We start from the raw sequence: 24580 nt of genomic DNA, 5'->3' as shown, positions 1-24580 counted from the left end.
ACTTCACGTTAGGCATTGGTATGTTACTTTCATCACTTTCTACCGGTTAGCCTTGTTTACTACGTGGCCTGATTTAGAATGCTTTGGGGGTAAAACAAACCGAAACAGTTCTCTGTTGTGATCTCGCATAAGGCTGACTGCAGTGTTTGCTTAACTCCTCGTAGCCCTGTTTGACTATAGTATTGCAAGAGGTCTCCCCTGGCTACTGGGGTTAACAAGGGACGCCAAGCTGACGTGGGTCCCTCCTCCCCATGTCCACCTGGGTCCTTCCTTTTGTATGACCGTCAAGGCCAAGGTAGGCAGAGCACTGCTGTAGTGCTTCATATTGTAACTCTTTTAATGTGTCTGAAATGTTTTTATATTTCAAATGTCTATTTTGTAATTATTAAACGGATGAGATAGTTATACTGTTGAGTGGAGTTTGACATGACCTGTATAAGGTTGTTCTCTGTGTGACTTATCTTGACCTCACCGTTTTGCACTTTGCAGTATTACCCTAGTGTGTGCATGAGTGTGCTATTCATCACGTATGGCTGAATAGTGGTCAGAGGTACTCTAGCCGTGTTACTCTAGTTACTCTGGGTTGGCCCCCTGGGCCTATGTTATGTGTTTTTGCTTTCTTTTAAGTCTGATGTATGTATCGTCATCGTGTTTTGTTACTCCTGCCACGTAAAGAACAACACAAGATCTGTATTGAAATAAATTATTTATTGCTTATAACAGCCTCGGTTTGAATCCATTTAATTGGGTAACATACAAAGTATTGGGGAACTTACCATATGGTCACACATGGAACACTGGGAGACACCACAGAATAAACACAACAATGAGGTACAGTCATTCACACACATCACTCCCGCTACATGCCACAATATATCTTGTTGATAGACTTGACACTTTCATAATGGTTTAGACTATCTGGGCTCTTGTTAAAGTGTCAAATATTTAATTATTACGGTATTTCATCATATGATCCCTTTTCTAACTCACATATCCTGACACAAAACCCAACCCAATAGACCCAGCACATTAATATCAAATCGCCTTGCCCCCTGAGGTTGCCTGCTTGTGATCCTAGCACCTTGTGCTATTAAAATAAGGCCCTGAGGGCCTCATTTAATAACAGGATTGCGCACATTTCAGGCGTAATACTGCGGGTAAAGACATAAAACCAGTATTTCCAAAGGAAACTTGAGTAAAAACGCAGATTACCGCTGCTGGGAGGGTATAAGGGAAAGTGGGTGTTCGTCGCAAACAGATCGGAGATGATGAGTAAAGTGCGACTAATTATGTATTAGTAACGAAACAAGAGGTGTTTTAGCATGACATATCAGCTGCTAAATGAAAGCTATGTGCGTGCGAGAAATTTGAAAAATACGAACATCAGAAATGTTATTTGTTTAAATGTTTATATTTGATATATCATTTAATATAGGCATATACAAAAAATTGCCACCAGCTAGCTGTTCGGCCAGGTCTTACCCAGAATCACCGCTCCAAGTATGGTTTAAACCGTATTTCCACCAATCGTTCAAGCACACCGAGTACAGTGCTCGTCTTCTGCGATCGCAATGTTAGTAAATGAGGCCCTGAGTGTCTTCTAGAAAGAACAAAAGCAGACATTAATGACTAGGGAGGAAAATGAATGAGGACTTCAGTGAGGTCCCATTCTGCCTGCTGGGCTCTATGCTGCCATCATGGGCACAACCAGTGAGACTGTGGCGTCACAAAGCAGCAGAATTCCAAATTTTGCTCAATTTAGCTCCCCACAAACTGGACTGATGAGATAACCACTGCAAAATTGATTTCAATTGTATTTTACATCATAAAATTATTTAGCTACATAGTTTAATCTTTCCAGGGTGGCTAGCAAAGATATACTGTATATGCATGTATGTTATTAACATATATAAAAAAACATATGCATACATTTAGTTGTTATCAGTTTTTGTTATTTGTAAAGTTTAAAAATGCTGTGATGTTTTATAAACGTATTTGGATTTAACATCTGCTAAATACTTAACCATAACCTTAAACTTAATAAATGAATCAGGTGGAAAACATGGTCAAAATCTGATTTAATATGATGGAAATACTGTTCTTCAAATCAGACCAGATTAAATCTCTATTTTATGAAGTTAAATAAATAAAATGCTTGTAGGTTTGAGAGGAAAAATAGCTTAAAGTGTAAAGGTAAAATAATGTTATTGTTCTGCAATATATGGACTTATTATCTAATAATAATAATAATAATAATAATAATAATGCAGTTTTTTCCAATCATTTTTACTCTTGTCTCAATACCATGTACACATTCCCTAAACAGTCAACACATCGAGCATACCAGTAGACTATGTGAACCAAACTGTGGATGCTTGCCCCTATGCTTAGATACAAATGCAGTCAATGACCACTTCTTCCCAAATTCATGGATACCTGTCTCAGTCAATGTTCACTACCAGCAAAACGCTGTGCAACTACAACATTTTTTTGCAGATGTGTAGATACTCTGTTCAAAACAGTTAACTTTCAGTTCAAAACCTAACTTACAGTAATTTAGATCACTGTAGATGGAAATATGCTGTATTTGGACAGACAAATTAAGTTATATGCTTGAAAAAGACAAAGTATTCTTATTTTAGCAGAACTTTTTTTTAGATTATTTAGTTTTTTTGGCTTGCAGACTTCTTACTATCTCTACATAAGGCAAACATAGATGTAGCTGTTCCTGAAGAGTTGTTTCCACTATTACAGTACTGCTCTATATGTAAGTCATTGGCTATCAGTGAAAGACAGTGATTGAAGAATGCAACTACAGTAAATGTACCCACTCAATAGTCGTATCTACAGTACTGATTTACTCAACAGTGAGATCTACAGTACTGTACTTACTGTTACTGGCAAAATACAGAGGACATCATGGATCAGCATTACGTAGGACTACAGCAGACTTCTATTTTTTTTCCCTGTGCAGTAAACACAGTAAAGCACACTGAAGAATATGTTGTGTTTGTAATTTGTTTCTTTATCATATATTACGTATTTTACATTACAAAAGGTGAAAATTGTTATTCTTGGTTTCTGATATAACATTAATTTACTGTATTTACAATTACAGTACATTTATGGTATTGAGACAAGAGTGAAAATGATTGGAAAAAACTGTAATAATAATAAGACGAAGAAGAAGAAGAATGGTGATGGTGATTTTGTTTTTATGTATCTAATTTATTATTTTAGCATTTTATTTCTCTTTTCAAGAATTCATACATGGAATTTGGGGAAATACAGAGGTTAACAAAACAATTTGTAAAGGTTAGTACATTCTTGGCTCATTTGAAGGGTTATCATTTATTATTTTGTACCTCACTACCTTGTTTACAGTTTTTCTCGATTGCTAACACACATTTTTTGAAAGCATGCCTCGTTTTCTCCAAACTCTAAACACAAATCCCAAAACCACTCACACAAAATGCAAAATCCTTTATATCTCCTGCAAAATGCAACTTTGCCTTCAAAACAGTGTTATGTCGCTGTCATGGTAAAAAGTGACCGGGTGCCAAAAAGAGCCCGGGTGATGTAATATTGGCTTTCGAACGACTCTTGAGTGACAGTTGCTATACCAACGTTAGCATTACGTCACCCGGGCTCTTTTTGGAAGTCAGACTACCTCAATAACGTGATTTCCCCCAGAGCATCCCGCATTATACTTCTCTACCTGAGACCAGCTTGCCTGTATTTTACCTGCAATAAACCAAGCAAACAACCATGTGCTTGATGTTTGACTTAGGAAAGTTGTTGACTCACAAGTTTGTTATAGTGTCAAAGTAAGTACATTTCAACCGGTTTCGCCGCTAGCATCTCGTTAGCGATTAGCAATTCCTCCGTTAGCTGGGGCACATTATTTTGCTTAGTGTATAGCTAGCAAGCTACTATGAACTTTCCCAAGTCTTTCTAAATAGGCCTATATCACCTGTGTAAAGTTGGCCCCCCGTCTATTAAAATAGCACTGCTGTTCGTTTGTGCTAGGTTTGTGGTGGTTTGTGCCGTAAAAATGATCGTTTGTGCTGTTAAGGGTTTTGAGTAATTCAAAATTACATTTTCTGGCCTGTGACGTCACTCAGCCCCCCGTACTCGCTCAAATCTCATCAAAATAGTCCCAATCGTTTGTGCTACGTTTGTGCTGGTTTGTGCTGTCAAAAGAAATAGTTTTGTTATTATGGTTTTAAAGATATTCCCGTTTTATTTTTCACACGTGACGTCACTCAGCCCCCCCCCCGTCAACCTTCAAATCGCGTAAAAATGGTCTCTATCGTTTGTGCTACGTTTGTGCTGGTTTGTGCTGTCAAAATAAATTGTTTTGCTATTATGGTTTTAAAGATATTAGCGTTTGATTTTTCACACGTGACGTCACTCAGCCCCCCCTCAACCTTCAAATCGCGTCAAAATGGTCTCTATCGTTTGTGCTACGTTTGTGCTGGTTTGTGCTGCACTGTCATAAATGTTTTTGCTACTCTTTTGTGTAGAACACAACATGAGGTTGCACGTTCTGTTTTTCAGGTGCTGTGGACAGGTCCTCATACCGCTCCCATGCCGAGAACCTTAAAAAATTAAATATATATTATATTTTTTCATATGTAAACATGAACCTAAGTTTAACATAGGCCTATTGAATCTGGGACAAGCAGCCTAAAGCTTAGGCCTATTATTATTGCCTATAAACACAGGGATCAAATTTCAAAAATAAAATAGACATCATTGGCATTAATTTCTTTTGCCTCTCTGTGGTCAGTCCCACACGTTTCTCCCAAGGCAGCCCCATTTAATGTAGGCTACACATTTGGATACCTCCTCAAAGAGATATTTCCCCGTAGTTGTGCCATGTTTTTATTTAAATCCCAACGGCGGACGACAGGTCTTCCAGCTCCTCAGCTGGAAAGAAAGATGTTGGGGTAATAACTTAACACAAATATTTCTTTTAACAGCACAAACCAGCACAAACGTAGCACAAACGATTGAGACTATTTTGTGAGATTTGAATGTTGAGGGGGGGCTGAGTGACGTCACGTGTGAAAAATAAAACGCTAATATCTTTAAAACCATAATAGCACAAATATTTCTTTTGACAGCACAAACCAGCACAAACGTAGCACAAACGATAGAGACAATTTTGACGCGATTTGGACGTTGGCAGGGGGCTGGTTACATAACAAGTGGGAATAATAAAGTTTTAACAATAACTTAAAAACTATAGTAGCACAAATATTTATTTTAACAGCACAAACCAGCACAAACGTAGCACATACGATATAGACCATTTTGACGCGATTTGAAAGTTGAAGGGGGGCTGAGTGACGTCACGTGTGAAACATAAACAAGTAATATATTTAAAACCATAACAGCACAAATATTTCTTTTGACAGCACAAACCAGCACAAACGTATCACAAACGATAGAGACCATTTTGGCTCGATTTGGACATTGTCGGGGGGCTGGTTACATAACAAGTGGCCAAAATAAAGTTTTAAGAATAATTAAAAAACTATAGTAGCACAAATGTTTATTTTAACCGCACAAACCAGCACAAACGTAGCACAAACGATAGAGACCATTTTGACGCGATTTGAAGGTTGACGGGGGCTGAGTGACGTCACGTGTGAAAAATAAAACAGTAATATCTTTAAGACCATAATAGCACAAATATTTCTTTTGACAGCACAAACCAGCACAAACGTAGCACAAACGATAGAGACCATTTTGACGCGATTTGGACGTTGTGGGGGGGCTGGTTACATAACAAATGGGCTGGTTACATAACAAGTGGCCAAAATAAAGTTTTCATTTTATTTAAAAATTATAGTAGCACAAATGTTTATTTTAACAGCACAAACCAGCACAAACGTAGCACAAACGATAGAGACCATTTTGACGCGATTTGAAGGTTGAGGGGGGGCTGAGTGACGTCACGTGTGAAAAATCAAACGCTAATATCTTTAAAACCATAATAGCAAAACAATTTATTTTGACAGCACAAACCAGCACAAACGTAGCACAAACGATAGAGACCATTTGTACGCGATTTGAAGGTTGACTCACTTACGCTGAGTGACGTCACGTGTGAAAAATAAAACGGGAATATCTTTAAAACCATAATAGCAAAAATATTTTTTTTTGACAGCACAAACCAGCACAAACGTAGCACAAACGATTGGGACTATTTTGATGAGATTTGAGCGAGTACGGGGGGCTGAGTGACGTCACAGGCCAGAAAATGTAATTTTGAATTATTCAAAACCCTTAACAGCACAAACAATAATTTTTACGGCACAAACCAGCACAAACCTAGCACAAACGAACAGCAGTGCTATTTTAATATTTTGAACGAGACGGGGGGCCAACTTCACACAGGTGCCTATATCAACAAATAATGGTAGATCTTAATTTATTTAAGATGTTAGCAAATGAACTGGCTGGCTTTCTAAAAAGGTAGATGAACAAGCACTGTATATTATTTAAGATGTTAGCAAATGAACTGGCTGGCTTGCTTAAAAGGTAGATGGACAAGCACCAAATATTATTTAAGATGTTATTAAATTAACTGGCTAGCTTGCTTAAAAGGTATTTGAACAAGCACCGTACCGTATATTATTTAAGATGTGAGCAAATTAACTGGCTGGCCTGCTAAAAAGGTAGATGAACAAGCACCGTATATTATTTAAGATGTTAGCAAATTAACTGGCTGGCTTGCTAAAACGGTAGATAAACAAGCACCGTATATCAGTATATTTTCTCCTTTTTATAAAAACGAATATCTACTCTAAACCATTTCAATTGAAATGCAAATGATGATGTTAACGGCTAAAATGGAACACTTTATTTACCGGGTAAAAATGTGTTTAGCCACAATATATAGCGATTCAAAAAGTAGTATTGACTGCAAATGTTGATGTACAGGATACCGGCAGGGGTAGCTAAAACGGAATACTTAATAGTTTTAGGCACAATATTAAGTGACTAACAAGTAGCTGATGGCTTTCGAACGACTCTTGAGACTGACCAAAAAGTGCCCGGGTTACGTAGTGTCCGGGTTACGTAATGCGAACGTTGGTATAGCAACTGTCACTCAAGAGTCGTTCGAAAGCCAATATTACATCACCCGGGCTCTTTTTGGCACCCGGTCACTTTTTACCATGACATCACCTCAAAAGGGTATTTTGCTTTCAAATGACAAACACAGACCATTATATGAGTAGACATTCTAAGCATCGATTGAACACTGATATGCTCAATGGAAAACACTACTATGAATGGGAAAACACCAGTATGAAGACCTTATCAGGAGCATTATGCCTCTTCATGTTCAGTGTTACTGTATGCTTACTCCTGTAGTAAAATATAACTGTATGATGTTTTTACTCAAATATAAAACAACACACAAATATACAATAACAACTAAAATATTTCTTTATTTTTTCCAAAAGTGCTGTAGCATCACAGCAAACACAACTGAATGTGTAAATGATTTGCACAGAACAAACAATAGGATATAGGCCATTACATTCAAAAACTGGAACTTATGGCACAATGACCACAACCTGTAACTCATGTGCCAACTCCCTAAACCAATTCTGCTAAACTATAAGCACAATTATCTGCTTTAGACACAGATTTCAATTGTTAACCGCACTTTCTTCAAAACACAACACACAATTATCTGCTTTAGACACAGATTTCAATTGTTAACCACACTTTCTTCAAAACACTAAACACCATCCTTTCTACTTTGCACACTTCATCAATGCCAACACCTCCTTGTGTTCAGACAGAACACACTGCTATTCAATTGGCAAAACTTCCATTTCCAAGGCTGTTGTGCAATTTGAAATCAAAGCTTCAGCAATATGATGGCCACAGGTTAGCTCCTGGTTTGGAGAACAATTGATGGCAACATTGAAGTGAGAGGTGATCAGAAAGGCAGAGGAGTGAGAGGAGGAGGAGGAGGAGGAGGAGGAGGAAGAGGATGAAGAGAAACAGCAAGAAGGAGAGCCATTATCTCTGATGAGATTCGGGCCACTGTGGTCAACCATGTGGTCAACCATGGTTTGACCATGCTGGAGGCTGGCCAGAGGGTTCAACCAAATATAAGCCGCTTCTCAGTTGCATCCATTCTCTGGACATTCAGAAGAGGGAATAGGTAAGAAACACTACTATGACAGGAAAACACTAGTATTGTATTTTCCATTGTACTGTATCTGTAAAATGACGTAAACAAATACAAAGTGCAACCATTGATGACCAAGACATATTCCTAAACATCAATACAGTGAGCCTAGCCACAGTGGACTGTGTTCTAAGGCGGAACACCTTGAGAATAAAGCAGGTGTACAGGGTGCCTTTTGTCAGAAACTCCGACAGTCAAACAGTTATGCTATGACTATGTGCAAGTAAGTCATATACATTTCCACAACTGATTGCGTCCTATCAGCACTGACACATTACTGTACTGTATTGTAATCCAATCCAATGTTACATTTTTTCTCGATTGCTTACACACATGAAGCATGCCTCGTTTTCTCAAAACTCTAAACACAAATCCCTAAACTACTCACACAAAATGCAACAACATTGTGTAGGTCTATTTCTGATACAACATTGTCAATATTGTCTTGAGCTAGAACAGGATGCAGTAGTTGTTTTTCCTTTTTTATTTGACATTTTTCTTTCTTTTTTTTGTTGACTGTACTGGCCTATATCTTATTGTTTGTTCTGTGCAAATCATTTACACATTCAGTTGTGTTTGCTGTGATGTATAGGCTACAGCACTTTTGGAAAAAATAAAGAAGTATTTTAGTTGTTACTGTATATTTGTGTGTTGTTTTATATTTGAGTAAAAACATTATACAGTTATATTTTACTACAGGAGTAAGCGTACAGTAACATAATGCTCCTGATAAGGCCTTCATACTGGTGTTTTCCCATTTCATAGTAGTGTTTTCCATTGAGCACGTCAGTGTACAATCGATGCTTAGAATGTCTACTCATATAATGGGCTGTGTTTGTCATTTGAAAACAAAATACCCTTTTGACATAACACTGTTTTGAAAGCAAAGTTGCATTTTGCAGGAGATATAAAGGGTTTTGCATTTTGTGTGAGTGGTTTTGGGATTTGTGTTTACAGTTTGGAGAAAACGAGGCATGCTTTCAAAAAATGTGTGTTAGCCATCGAGAAAAACTGTAATATTAATGTACTTGCAATACATCCATATGCAAGCTGTAAACTGATTTGGAATCAGTAATTTGAATGAGTTGCTTTACTGTACACCCCAGCCGATTTTATCATAGGAATATGAGGAGCATGTGCCTGAAGTTGACTGTTATGAAAGCGCTGGAGAACAGTGGAGGTGACGGCTGACAGTAATTGCCTGAGGTCAAGCTGAACACCAACCGCAGCTTCTGATCAGGAGTGAGTGGTGTGGAGTGGCTCTGTGAGAGGAACTTGAGCAGGCACAGCTCTCGTCCACACCTCGCCAGCCACGCTGCTGTTTGTCCTATGCCACTCTTTCATCTTCTCTTGCTGGATCTGTCTGTTCACGTGCTTTGAGCTGATAACACATTATACAAGACGTTGCAAGGAGCAGATGCTTCAAGAGAGTCTAGTTGTTTGTATGTGTGTTTTGTGTGTTATGTGTATGTGTGTGTGTGTGTGTGTGTTTTGTGTGTTGTGTGTTGTGTGTGTGTTTCGTGTTTTGTGTGTGTGTGTGTGTGTGTGTGTGTGTGTGTGTGTGTGTGTGTGTTTGTTTGTATTTGTGCAAGTGAAGTGTGTCAGTGTGGGAGGGCTAATGGTCCTCAAAATCCCTGGAAAACAAAGTGATTGAATGACTAGCCCCAGAGTCACTACAATTATCTCATTTGCTATAATTAAACACGACTCCCTGTGGATTGTAAATAAAAGGCTTTTTCCTTTGGGCATGTCACAGGTTCTCTCTCATCACTAACTACAAGCCTATGAACAGGCAACTCTCATGCAGAACATCTTAAATAGTAAAATATTTGAAGTATCGACAGAATACCAAATAACCTCACATACTGTATCTATAAGAAATATCCCTCTGGGTCCTACATGAATTGGGGTAAAGTAATAGTTCTTAAGTATAGTGTTTTTGTTTCTCTGTAGCCGTGGCTCACTTTGTCCAATTATCGCTTTGTCCAATTATCTCCACCCCACCCAACCCGCCCAGAATGCTCCTGTGTATTCACTTGTTTAGTTTGCTCTGGGCAAATGTACCTCTTCTTAAGCAGGGTCTCAATTTCTCTTGTCTCACTCTGTGAAGGGGATGTCAGGCGTCTTCACCTTATGTCATCCGTCTTTCTCTGTTGCTTGTACAGGTGATGGGCATCAGCGTTGGGCTCTGGCTGCTATTGGTCTTCTGTGGTCAGGGCTGGGTAGATGGCCAGGAGCCTGCCTGTCGTCTACAGTGGAAGACTGTGTCTAATAGTCTCTACAAGGAGGGAGATGTGGTCATAGGGGGACTGTTTCCTGTTCATATCATGGCACCTAAGCCTGATCTGACTTTCAAAGGGCAAATGAGCAACGCTACATGTCAGAAGTAAGTAGAGTTGAGAACGCAAACTGTGTTGCATTAAGTACTCCTCAGTTCTACACTACATGTTTTTATAACATTGCATATTTTGATAAATGAATGTATGCATGTATGTAGTTTTGCTGAGGAATGACCTCTCTTTTCAGTATGTATTTAAGTACAGTAAGAATGAACAAAGTTTCCCTCAAATACTGGAAGTCCTTATTTCTTTGCAGGTTCATCTTACGGAACTATCGCTGGCTGCAGACTATGGTGTTTACCATTGAGGAGATTAACCGTAACCCTGGCTTGCTGCCAAACCTCACCCTGGGGTACCTGGCATTTGACTCCTGCCTGGAGGAGCAGACGACAGTTGGTGCAGCGCTGGCCATGGTGACGGGGCAGGACGCTGCTTTGTGGGGTTCCAGCTGCACTGGCACCCCTCAGGTGCCTGTCATCATCGGTGATGCCAGGTCGTCTGGCTCCATTGCAGTTGCTCGGACTCTGGGTATTTTTGACATCCCCATGGTGAGACAGGGCACAATGCTAATCACTGTTTATTCTCTCTGCTCTCTGTAATTATGGATTGTTGTTTATTCTGGAACGATGAAGGACTCTCATCCCTACCAGTTGTATTCCAGTTTTATTTCTGATGTAGAGCAGGGAAAATAACATTTGTAACAGAGCACTAATCCATTGTGGAATGATACCTCATATATTTTTCATGTAGGCTGTACAATTTCCATCTCTGTCTTTTTATGTATTTGTATGTTCATGTCGGTCCTCTATAGGTCAGCTACTTTGCCTCCTGTGCATGTCTAAGTGACAGACGGAAGTACCCAACCTTTTTTCGCACAGTCCCCAGCGATGCTTTCCAGTCTAAAGAACTCGCTCGTCTGCTGCAGCTGCTGGGCTGGGAATGGATCGGACTGGTGTTTGGAGATGACGACTATGGCCGTTACGGGGCACAGCTGCTCTTGGATGAGCTGCAGGGCTCAGACGTCTGTGTCGCCTTCAGCCAAGTCATCCCCAAAGCCCACACCCCCTGGCGGATAAGACACATTGTGGAGACCATTCGTCTGTCTACAGCAAGGGTGGTGGTGATCTTTGCCATCGCCAAAGATGCCAAAGTGCTCCTGGAGGAAGTGGTGAGGCAGAACATCAGTGACAGGCAGTGGATTGGCTCAGAGGGCTGGGTTACAACTTTCGACATTTCAACCCCTCAGAATTTGCCCTCACTGGTGGGGACACTGGGCTTTGCCCTGAGGAAGGCCCAAATCCCTGGCTTGGGCCCCTTCCTCACCCGCATCAAGCCTGCGGGGTCGAAGACTGAGCCGTTTGTAAGAGAGTTCTGGGAGACGCTGTTTGAGTGCTCACTAGAGGGAAATCCCTCCTCCAGGGCCGACAGGCCCCAGTGCACGGGGACAGAGAGCATAGAGGAGAAGGCCAGCTCATACTCGGATGTGACTCAGCTGGGAGTGAGCTTTAATGTGTACAAGGCTGTGTATGCTGTTGCCCATGCCATTCAAGACATGCTTGCTTGCCAACCAGGGCAGGGGCCATTTCAAAATGGGAAGTGTCCCAACATCAATAAGATTATGCCAAAACAAGTAGGTCATGCAGTGCAACTTTATTACGTTTTCATACCATCTTATCAGTCATATGATCATTTTTGATTTAGTTTGGATTGTAGCCTGCTGATTAGTGTATGAAAAATAATGTGTTCTCTGTGTGTGTGTCTCGCTCTCTCTCTCTCTTTATCTCTCTCTCATTCTCTCTCTCTCTGTATGTTTGTGTGTGTGTTTTAATCTATTTTTGAAGCTCCTTCACTACCTAAAGAGGGTGAATTTTACAGCACCTCTGGGAGACATTGTAAACTTTGATGTAAATGGAGACCCTTCTGCATCTTATGACATCATCAACTGGCAAATAGGTCATGGGGGCACGGCTGAATTTGTGAAGGTGGGACAGTATGACTCACATCAGAAACTCCAGCTGGACCTCTCTAAAGTTGTGTGGGGTGGTGGTTGGACCAACAAGGTAAAAATGTCAGCTAATGAGTAAAAAGATTCGTTGTGATGAAACCATGCTTAATACTGTTGTCTCTTAAACACAGAGAAGTTAGAAAAAAGCAAAGAGACTCACTGAAAATATGTTTTTCTCAGAAGGGTCTGTTTATGTTAGGAAGGCATGGATACGTTAGAATGTGTGAAGACAATGTGGACACTTTAAGCCAACACGCCAGCACCCTCCAGAGAGGAAGCGGTCCAAAGAATGTGCGAGGGAGGTCACAGTTAACGGATTTATTTGTATTTTTTTTGTTTAAATAATAAGATTGAGTACACTGCAGACTGAGACCTCTGATCTATTATGCTGACTACCAGCATTGTTCACCACCACAGATGTTTTTCAGCAGAAACTGAAAAAGGGCTAAATCTTTTTTCACTTTAGAAAAATAGCACTGCTACAAATCAATATTTTAGATGTACATATTATACAATGTGTTTAATCAGGGTGTGGGGAGACAACAGAACGAGGGCTTAGTTGCTATGACAATAACCTTTTTGGAGTTATGTACAGGATATTTAAAGGTCAATAGCAGGGCATTTTGCTGGTTTTCTGCAGGTGCCTGTATCAGTATGCAGTGCCCCTTGCACCCCTGGCACCTGGAGGGCTCTGCAAAAGGGAAAACCTGTTTGCTGTTTTGACTGTATTCGATGCCCAGATGGGGAAATCAGCAATGAAACAGGTACAATTCTTTAGTCACTTTTACAGTTGGTCTTACTTTATTAGACTGCTCACATCGTATGCAACGTTTGACTTTGCTGTTTGGTTTGTTTTACTTACTTTTTTAAATCAAGGTGCGACAGGATGCACAAGATGTCCAGAGCACTTTTGGTCCAACAACCTGAGGACAGAATGTATCCCAAAGCAAGAAGAGTTTCTCTCTTTCCAAGAGCCAATGGGGATCATTCTGACAGTGCTCTCGATCTCCGGGGCGATGCTCACATGTGCTGTCCTTGGGACATTCATCCACCACAGGGACACACCTCTGGTTCGTGCCAACAACTCGGAGCTGAGCTTCCTTCTGCTGCTCTCCCTCATCCCCTGCTTCCTGTGCGCCCTAGCCTTCATTGGCCGACCGCTGTCCTGGTCCTGCATGCTGAGACACACCCTCTTTGGGGTGAGTTTTGTGGTGTGCATATCATGCATCCTCAGTAAGACGGTGGTGGTCCTTGTGGCCTTCCGTGCCACTCTGCCAAGCAGCAACCTGATGCGCTACTTCGGGCCGGCACAGCAGAGGATTGGTATCTGCTTGAGCACCTTGATCCAGGGGCTGGTGTGTGTGCTGTGGCTTACACTGGACCCTCCGCTCCCCACTACAAATAAAGCCACCGTCCACAGCGCCATAGTAGTCCTGGAGTGTGCAGCCCTCTCTCTGGCTGGGTTTGCTGCTTTGCTGGGCTACATTGGGCTGCTGGCAACTGTCTGTTTCTTACTCGCTTTCTTTGCCAGGAGGCTCCCTGATCATTTTAATGAGGCCAAGTTCATCACCTTCAGCATGCTGATCTTTTGCGCCGTGTGGATAGCGTTCATACCAGCCTATGTGAGCTCGCCAGGAAAGTACACTGTGGCCGTGGAAATTTTCGCCATCCTGGCCTCCAGCTATGGGCTGCTCCTGTGCATTTTTGCACCAAAATGTTACATCATTCTGTTCCGGCCACAAAAAAATACCAAGAAGAACATGATGGCCAAATAACAATGCACTCTGTGTTGTTCTTATTGTCTTTCAGTCTCTTTCATCTGTCATTGTGACATTTATTTGTTTTGGATTGTGTTTGTCAGAAATTCATGTACTTGCAATGCTGTAGTAAAATAAAATGATTTGTGAAAATGTCAATTGCCCTTCTGATCTCTCTGCCAACACTTTCTCCACAATTGTAAATTATGCCACATGTTAACTTTGAAAAAGAAAATATTGCTCTTTGCCAGAACTGTAAGTCTTCCCTCCAACAACTGATGCTGTGTGTTGGAGAGCAAATGTTTCCACCGTGAGAATCCTGTCCACACCATACCCCTCATCCTCCTCCCCTGTAAAATGTATTTTAATCACACACACGAACACACACGAACACACACGAACACACACGAACACACACACACACACACACACACACACACACACACACACACACACAACAGACCTCTTGTTCAGCACTCCACCTCCACTCAATCCTCATCTGGCCAATCCACTGTCGACTGACTTTCCCCAAGGAGCTGGTTGCTATTGTGAGTGTCCACCATCTTGTATGACCTCAGTGCCATCACTGGATATACACCACCGGACAAAAGCCCCAGTCAATTGCCCCAAATGAGCCCATTGTGCTGCCCGGAGCGACACTGTATCTGGTGGGACTCATAAGGGCGCACAACAGAAGAATCAAGTGTTCAGTGGCAATCAGCAATGCCAGCCCCCTCGAAGAGCAAGGGAAGGAATTAATCCATTCTGTACTCAAACTGCTTTTCTTTTTACTTTCTAACATTAGATGCAACTGTAGTGATAACAACAAACAAGGTCGTTTCACCCTAACCTAATGAAATACAGTAAAATAGTAATGATAAACCAGGGTAAACATTGTCAGCTTAACTTCAAAAGTTAACTTTTGTGCCTCTACTTTTCCAGCCCATTACTGAATAACCTGCTTGTCCTTAAAAAGGATTAATTAAAATATCATTGAAGTCAGTGATTTTCACAGGGCAATACAGTCCTGAATGTATGCATACTGTACATGATATGAATAATAGTAGCACACAAATACTGTCTCGCTTTTGTGGCAGATAAAATACCAATAGCTTCTTATTACCAAGACATACATATCATAGAGTATACTCCAAGGAGTAATTCCATATATTGGAAGTAACCAACTTCCCACTTTAAAACAAAATGCTGACTCACTGCAAAGTAAAACTGAAGTCAGTGCAGGTTTTGGAGTGCATTTACAAACATCATTTGTTTCCCCAGAGGGAATGATTAGTGATGCTATAGGTACGCACAGAACAATAACAGAAAGTCTTACTTGGATTTTTGCTCCTCTCTTTACCTGACCTGACACACACACACACACACACACACACACACACACACATACACACACACACACACACACACACACACAGACACACACCTTTCTCTCCTCTTTCTTTTTCATCATCTTCAAGGTGTGTTAGATCTGGTGTTACGTGAGGCCTAGTGTGTGTGTGTGGGGGGGGGGGGGGGGGATTTGGGGGGTACAGTGTGATGAACAAACGCAGTCAGCATGCTAAGCTTAATGGACATAAAATGAGCTATTAAACCTCATTAGCAGAGCTGGCATGGGCTATGCAGACGGTGTGAGGCTGCTTTCTGAGCAGCAGTCATTTTCCTAGCACATCAGGAGGTGTGAGCTGACAAGCGTGGCCTGGCCCCCTCCTCGCCTCAGACATGCCTGGAGGGAAGGCCTCTGCTCCGCTGGGCCTGTGCCTCTCCTCAGAGGAGTACTCAGGCAGACACAGAGCATCGATCACGGCCACCGCCACCTCCACCGCTACGGGAGGTGTGAGACAGTGACAGATCAGCGCTCACGCAAATAACTATAGCATACTTCTGTGTTGGAAGAGTAAGAAAGACGGCTGTGTACTGTGTGCCACTACTATTGGTATTGCAACACGGAGTCTGATGTACAGAGAGAGAGGGGGATGAAGTGTTACATGTAATGCATGCAAAGGGGTTTCTGAAGAAGCGGACATAAACAATGCAAAGGAGGTTTTGTAATGTGTGGTAATGAGTCGGTGTTGTTGCTTCAAATCTCCATGCAGCAGCTCAGATCTTGGCTGAGGCCATAGCCAAATCACCATTCCATGCAGAGAGATGCTGAAAGCCAATTTGGCTTTAAATAATCATATTTTCTTTGTACTAGGAAATACTCTGCATTCACAGTAGAAGGGAGCAAAACGACTAATAAATAATTATAAATCTCCCCTTACACTTTTAACCCATTTTTACAAATATACTTTTATTATCACAATCTTTTCTCTTTACTTAACCCGTCAACTACTTCCAGAGGACACTGGGGCTGTTGGACACTAGGGATGCCACTGATACCAGTGTTGGCTATTCGGCCAATACTGTGCTCATATACTCCTACTCATACTCATAAAAAATTCTCAGATACCATGTGCCAACACCACTGTTTTGAAGGTTTTATGCTTATTTTTGGTTGGAAATAGCCTCCTATTACACATTTTATTTTGTATTCATATTATTATTTATGTTTTATTTTAACCAGAGCACAGCTGATGGAAATACAATCTTGCATTGCAATGGTAATTGTTATTTTTATGGTAGAAATACTGTCCATGACTTATAGTAGAGATATTACCTTATGTACAGAAATGTAAAATACTCGTACTCGGTCTGAAAAAAGTGGTATGGGTGAATGACTATTGGAAACACAAGCCGAGAAACAACTTTGCCTTTACGTGCTGTGACTGAATGCAGAGCCACAGCTATAGAGTATATATATAAATAAGCTTTTTCTCTTTACAGGACTTTTCTTTGGGTATTACAAAGGGCACATCCTCCAAGTGTGGTATTGTGACAATGTTGTTTAATAGAATTCATTGGATCTTTAGCGCTCTCTGGTGGTCAGAGTACACACACACACTTCACAGGAGACAAATACATGCATTGCCATGACTACATTATTATCATATTGCACACTTGTACCACTCTACTACAGTTCCTTACTGTCTTACAAGCAAGGCAGATACTTAATTAAAGACACAAAATAACACATTATCAATTATGCTTACACTCACCAATAGTGTTAATCTGCCATTTATTCATATTCACCTATGACAATAAGGTAATGGACTTGGGCTTTTAAAGTCTCATCGACCCCCTTTTTGTGACATGATGAACTTCTTTGTGTTACGTTCTGGCAGAAATATGATTATGTAACATTTAGGGAAAAATATACAAAAAAGGACACCAAAACTAGACGCCAAAATAGCAAATATCTCCACTGCTACAGTAAACTTCCCAGGAGAGCTGACATAAGCTGGTATGAATGTGATCCAGACTGCACAGAATATCAGCATACTGAATGTGATGAATTTGGCTTCGTTGAAATTATCAGGCAGTTTGCGAGCCAGGAAGGCCAGTATGAAACAGAAAGCGGCAAGACAGCCAATGTAACCCAGCACACAGCAGAAGAGCGCCACCGAGCCCATGTGACACTCGAGGATGATCCTGTCCCGGTACAACCACGTGTTTCTAATAGGGTACGGCGGCGCTCTAGACAGCCACACAGCGCAGACAACCACCTGCACCGTGGAGCAGACAAACACGCTCAGGCGCTGCTGCGGCCGGCGGAACCAGCGTGCCGCGTTGTTGCCGGGCAGCGTGGCCCTGAAAGCCATGAGCACCACCAGGGTCTTGCAGAGCAGGCAGGACAGGCAGAGGGCGAAGCTCAGGCCAAAGGAGGTGCGGCGCAGCGGGCAGGCCCAGGGCGAGGGCTGGCCCAGGAAGGTGAGCGTGCACAGGAAACACAGGCCCAGGGAGAGCAGCAGCAGGAAGCTCAGCTCCGAGTTGTTGGCGCGGACGATGGGGGTGCCCCTGTGCCGCAGGAAGACGGCCACCACCACCAGCGTGAACACGGCACCCAGAATGGCGGTGGCTGCCAGAGCCATGCCGAAGGCCTCGGTATAGGACAGGAACTCAATCTGCTTCCGGACGCAGGCGTCTCTCAGGGCATTGGACCAGAAGTCATCAGGACAGGGAGTGCATTCAGGCTGGTCTAGAGAGCGAGAGAGAGAGAGAGAGAGAGAGAGAGAGAGAGACGGTGTCTCCGTTCATGTGCAGCGTGACCAGTGAGAAAACAGACGCAGAATCTGGGAAGAGCATGTATGAGACCAATGTAGTCAAATAACAAGGCAATAACATACAATATATCTTATATATGTGTATATCTCCTCAATAAACTCTGTGTGTGTGTGTGTGTGTGTGTGTGTGTGTGAGGGTGTGTATAGTTTTGCACAGGGAGCATAATGTTGCATAAACGGTTTCTGTCCTTACCTGTGTGGTTTGTGATAGTGCCCTCTGCACATGGGACACAGTCATAGCAGCACACAGGCTGGCCCTCTCTGGTGGCTTTCCTGTAGCCATGCTGACAGCTGGCAGAGCAAACGGACTTTGGAACCTGCGCCCATAACACCAAACACAGCTCAGTGCCCTGCTCCTTTGTAAACAGTTTTCACTCTGTGATTGATAGTTACTGATTAATGAACCCACTGAATGAATTACCTGCATTTCTACATATAGCATTTCTTCTAGATATATCATCTATACATTTCATCACAACATCACATAAAAGCAAAACAGAGTGGGATACAATGAGGAGGAGAATGTGACATCAATGCCGTTCCTTTTTTTAAACAACGCAGGTCAATAGATCTAACTTCTCATACCACAGTAAGTGGGAATTTTAAAGTCTTTTTGGTAAGATGTTGCTCACCTCTCCTGTTCCTCCATGCCATATGATGCTGTCAGAGTTCAGCAGCAGCTGCTGAGTGGGAGGCAGACTCGAGTCAAACCTGCCGACTGTGACATACTCCACGAGCCCACCGGGAGAGCTCCTCTGCCAGTTTACAATGTCATACGCACCCGCGGGGTCTCCGTTCTCATCAAAATGCACCACGTCACCAAAGATGTTTGTGTAGTTAACCGTATGCAAGTACTGAACCACCTGGAGGGTATAATAATGACATAGAATATGAAATCAAACATGAGACATAAATATGAAATTCATCAGGAATGACACAAATAAGTAAAACAGGTTTCTGTAAATGAAGAGTAGTTTTCCATTCTTAGAACAGAATCCATAATGCCTATTTCACATTAGATTAATATACATCATCATGAATAGCACATATTTGCATAGTATTCAAAAAGTCTAGTTGTACGCCACCTGCCATGGATGGAGACTGTGAATTGAGATTGTTGAGTTCTGGTCTATCAGTAAGTTATGCAGAGCATGTGCCACAGCATAAACAGCCTTGTGCATGTTATAAGTGACCCTTTGCTGTGACACATCGTTGTAGATGCTGTCTGTGTCCTCAACCCTCTCCTTGCCAGTGCAGCTCTTGGAGTAATGCACGGGCTCAGCCATAGAGGCAGCTGGAAGTGTGGTGTTGAAGGAGCACTGGAACTGCGTTTCCCAGAATTCTCTGACAAATGGGTTATAGGGACTAGCCAGAGGTCTGAGGTTCTGCAGGAAATGCTTTAAACCCGGGATCTCAGCCCGGCGGATGGCGAAGCCGATGGTGCCACTGAGGGAGGGGAAGTTCTCCTGAGTGGATATGAGAGTGGAGGTGACCCAGGCCTCACTGGCCACCCACTGCTTTGCTGTCACATTCTGTGACACCATCTCTTTCACCACAGGCTCAATGTCCTCCTCGATAGCAAACGCCACCACCACTTGAGCTGTGGAGTCCCGGATGATTCCCACAATCTCCCGCAGCTGCTGTCGGGAGGGAAGCTTGGGGATGGTGATCCGGTACGCCACACACACGCCCAGACGAGTTAGTTCGGCTGTGAACATGTCGATGCCTATGCGCCCGTAGTCATCGTCTGCCCCCATGGTGCCCACCCAGGTCCAGCCGAAGTGTTTGACCAAATAGGCAAGAGCCCTCGCTTGGTTCACGTCACTGGGGATGGTCCGGAAAAAGTATGGAAACTGGCTCTTGTCACTCAGACAGGCACAGGATGCAAAGTAACTCACCTAGAGAGAAGAAGATAAACAGACAGAAGAGGAATACAAAAACAGTGAGATTCAGACAGAGAAAGAGAGAGAGAGAGCAAGTGGGAGAGAGTGAGGACAAATAAAGCACAGATAGAGGAGAGGTTCAATGAAAAATCACCCCTTTTTTTAAGCTATCGCTACAAAGAAAATATATTTTTGTTGATGTATGGATGCAAAGATTTCATACATGTTTGTGTTTGTCTCTCACCAATGGGACCTTAAAGAGGTTGAGCACCCTGGAGATGGCCATAGACAGAGACGATCCAGAATCCCCCACTATGAGAGGGACACTGGGAGACACACACACCCCTGTGCTGTTCCTCTTCAGGGGCTGTGAGATCACCGACAGGGCTGTTCTGAGAGAGAACATCTCCACTCCACACGTGTCATACAGCCTGTAGCCAAGAGTGATGTTTGGCAGCAGGGCAGGGTTCCTGTTGATCTCTTCAATGAAGTACACCATAGCCTGGGACCAGCGAAACACTCGCAGATTAAACCTGTCAGAGAAATTCATTCATTTCATGACTCTTGCTCACGTAAACTATCAAATGAAGACAAAGGCAAACAACAACAAATGACATTACATTACAACAGAACAATGAGATAATGGATTAACTAAAAAAAAAGAGTATGTGTCACTCTGAGCAGATTAGCGCTGTTTACCCTCGACATCGTCTCTTGCCTGGTCTATTTGAGAAAGTCAGTTTTTGTTCAACTCCTTTCGAGTGAATGGGGAACATCCCTCCCAGGATAACCTGCCCATCCTTGTGCACCACGGTGGAGTCAAGGTCCTGCAAGCGCTGGCATCCCCCACTCGCTGCTCTAAGGCTGGGGTAAAGGAGGCAGAGGAGCAGTGCGACAGTGGGGAGCAGAGCCATCTCCACATCGGGTCTCTGGACCTGTAGACCTCTCCCCCCCTGCTCTGTACTCTGGCCTTGCTTCAGTGGCCCTTTATTGGTGCAAATTAATGAGGTTCCCATCTTCAGGGAAATGAAATGGGGGAGAAGGAGAGAGCCTCGTGCATACACACATGCGCAGATCCCCACACGTATACACATGCACACCGTACACTGAAACATATGCCAACACACACACACACACACACACATATTTACACACAAACATGTAGAACTCAAACACACAGCATAAAGGCATAATAGTTAGCTTTTCCTCATACAGTGGGGCCTTTCTGTATGGGGCGCCGTTTGTAAAATGTTGCACGTTCGAAAATCCTGCTCAGTTTTGGTACATTTAGCATTATCATTTGAAAAAAAAGCATGACAATATTCAAATGTCACTTTTTCAAGCATTTAAAGATAAATTCATGTAAATTCATGCGATAACTTTTCCAAGGATCATTTTTGGCAGTAACACAAAGTTGTTAAATTATATAAATATTTAATCTAAATGTTAATGTTAAATGTTAAATGTAAATGTTAAATATAAATGTAAATGTTAAATGTAAATGTTAAATATAAACGTAAATGTTCGATGTTATATATAAATGTTAAATATAAGTGTTAAATGTAAATGTTAAATGTAAATACAAATATCAAATATCAAATGCTAAATGTAAATGTTAAATGTAAATGTAAATGTTAAATGTAAATGTAAATGTTCAGTCTACATGTCAGACTTGACGACAGAACATTACAATATTTACGGTAATTCATAGCTTTCAGTCACACTACAAGGGATACCTTGCGGGCAAAAGCGAAGATGTCGACCAACAGTGGACATCGTCGAGCAGCGCAGCCTACTCAATTACGATCGTCATCAAACACAGATCATACCACAATAGTCAGACAGAGATATCTAGAAAAAAATTACATTTTGGGAACCTGTGATCCCTTTACTGCACCCGCTGATATTTGTATTTCTATAACGTCGTAGAAGTCCCTGCCTGAGCTCCAGTTTGGAGATATTTACATCTATCTAATTGAAAATCCGTCCCCCTACACACCTCAAAAACTGAAAGCCTACCAAAATCACAGATAGTAATTTAATTTTCAGAGGGGGATGGGTTCATAACGATGTCGTCTGGAAGGTGAAAACTAATAAACATCTTCATCATCAGAGCAAAGATGATTGCCATTCAATAGCTAGCTACCATCTAGCGAGCTACATGCTGTTAGCTAGCCGCCTTTAGCCTACCCAACACTGTTCTTTATCATTTGACACAATTTCCTGGTTAACACAAGTACAACCACCTGATCTGGCGAATGACAACTGAAATTTTCTTCCCAAGTATTTTCTACTGGCATTGTAGTATTACCAGTTGGATGACAAAATACAGTAGCCTAGCCTACTTGCTTAGGTACTTGTCACAATCTCAGAGCAGAAACCGGGTAATCCAATTTTAATCGTGTTGATGCTTTGTTTCTTGACTTTATTTCTTGATCTGTTCCCGTTTTAGGTAGTTATTCTGATAAATGAGGCGACCAAAACAGGGTTACTGCTTTTATTGCAAGCTCCAAAAATAAGGCTACTTTACTGCCCGCCTGAGAAAAGGTGACCCAGAAGACGTCTACAATCAGCTGGAAACAGCCGGGCTTGTCTCCTCGCCAATTTGAACAGGCAACCGAGCAACAACTGTTTGGCATTTTACTACCTATGTCAGACAATTTTAAAGCGGATATATTAAATAATCTTGAATGAAAGATGGTCAGTTCCTGTATAAATTCCAGTGGTAGACAGCTGTGGAGTGTATTTCTTGCCCGCAAGCTGGTAATTCTGACGTGACGTGAAAACTATCAAAGCCAATTACCGTAAATATTGTAAGGTTCAGCCTTCAAATCTGACATGTAGACTGAACATTTAACATTTACATTTAACATTTACATTTAACATTTACATTTAACATTTACATTTAGCATTTACATTTAACATTTACATTTAACACTTATATTTAACATTTATATATAACATTGAACATTTACGTTTATATTTAACATTTACATTTAGATTAAACATTTATATTATTCAACAACTTTGTGTTACTGCCAAACATTATCCTTACATGAATATCTCTCTAAATGTTTGAAAAAGTGACATTTGAATATTGTTGTGCTTTTTTCCCCATAGAAAATAGGGTTTTAGAACGTGCAACATTTTACAAACGGCGCCCCATATTTCTGGAGATGATTTACATATGTTAGCAAGGGTTTTGTGTAGATAAGGATTTTGATCCAGAAAAAATTCTAACTTTTACAAGCGACCATTGTTCTGACTATTGTTGTCATTTTAGCATCAAGTTGGTTCATCTATCACCAACTGCTGGGCTATCAGCACTGGCGTTTATATTTTTGTCTTTTCTGGTTATTAAATCAAAACAACAACTATGTTCTCAGCATATTAGCTGCAGCTGCATCTGATGGTATTCACATTCATTATCCTCTATTGTCCCTATTCTCAGGACAAATACAATGTTACAAGGTGATAGGGAGGGCATGCTGAAGTGTGCAATCCACATGTGGTTAGGAGTGAGCTATTGAGAGGTGTAATCATGACTGAATAGTGCTTCATTAAGTGCACGTGTCCCCATGGCCAATCTGTTTTCCATCACGTTTCCCTGCGTGTGACGAGGGGACAACAGACTGCTCATGTCTCTCACCGCCCTGACTGGTGGGGGCGGAAAAATAATTGTTCCTGGCTAATCAGTCACAGCTGGTCATGTGTATGACTTGGAACAAGAAGGGAGACCATGTTTTTTTACTGCAGTGTCGGGGGAGGCGCAGTAAGGTGGGATGTTTGTACGCTGACAGGATAGGAAATTTGGGAATTCATTAATCAGAGACGGCTGGGCATTTTCCACAAACAATAAGACTGTACACATTAGAGAGCACACATATGCAGGTGAGAGTCCCACTAGTGGCCATATCAAACTTATACACACCCATATGTGGATAGACATGCTTGTTCATTTGAAATGGATATCCTATATGGTGTAGGTGCACATGTTATGCTGATATGTTGAAATACGATTGGAAATATGTTGAGCTTTGTTGAAATAGTACCTGGGCTTTATTTAGAGCTCTACTGTACAATAGCACAACTCTGTGGACAGAAGGCAGAAATACATGAGCAGGGAGCTCCACTTTTGAGAAACTGTTGTATTTATAAGCAAGCAGTTATTCGTTTTACTTTTACAGTATCATC

The 24580-nt window shown here is 41.7% G+C and overlaps 2 protein-coding genes across 2 annotated transcripts; one reads left to right on the top strand and one right to left on the bottom strand.

The window, feature by feature from the left end:
- The first annotated feature begins 10373 nt into the window (after positions 1-10373).
- LOC105904803 (extracellular calcium-sensing receptor-like) lies at positions 10374-14389 on the top strand. The gene is made up of 6 exons (XM_012832738.3): positions 10374-10607; positions 10817-11108; positions 11372-12190; positions 12402-12620; positions 13206-13329; positions 13442-14389. The coding sequence occupies exons 1-6, from the start codon at positions 10390-10392 to the stop codon at positions 14338-14340; spliced, it is 2571 nt and encodes an 856-aa protein (XP_012688192.3). The 5' UTR covers positions 10374-10389; the 3' UTR covers positions 14341-14389.
- A 3052-nt stretch (positions 14390-17441) lies between these two features.
- Positions 17442-21162, bottom strand: LOC105904783 (extracellular calcium-sensing receptor). Its single transcript, XM_012832718.3, has 6 exons — positions 21086-21162; positions 20631-20919; positions 19589-20401; positions 19136-19366; positions 18697-18820; positions 17442-18418 (listed from the first exon to the last, which is right to left on the bottom strand). The coding sequence occupies exons 1-6, from the start codon at positions 21160-21162 to the stop codon at positions 17511-17513; spliced, it is 2442 nt and encodes an 813-aa protein (XP_012688172.2). The 3' UTR covers positions 17442-17510.
- Between the last annotated feature and the right edge of the window lie 3418 nt (positions 21163-24580).

The sequence above is a fragment of the Clupea harengus genome, chromosome 9, assembly GCF_900700415.2.
Source record: "Clupea harengus chromosome 9, Ch_v2.0.2, whole genome shotgun sequence".
In the NCBI taxonomy this organism is placed as follows: Eukaryota; Metazoa; Chordata; class Actinopteri; order Clupeiformes; family Clupeidae; genus Clupea; species Clupea harengus.
This window is presented reverse-complemented; position numbering and strand designations above follow the sequence as displayed.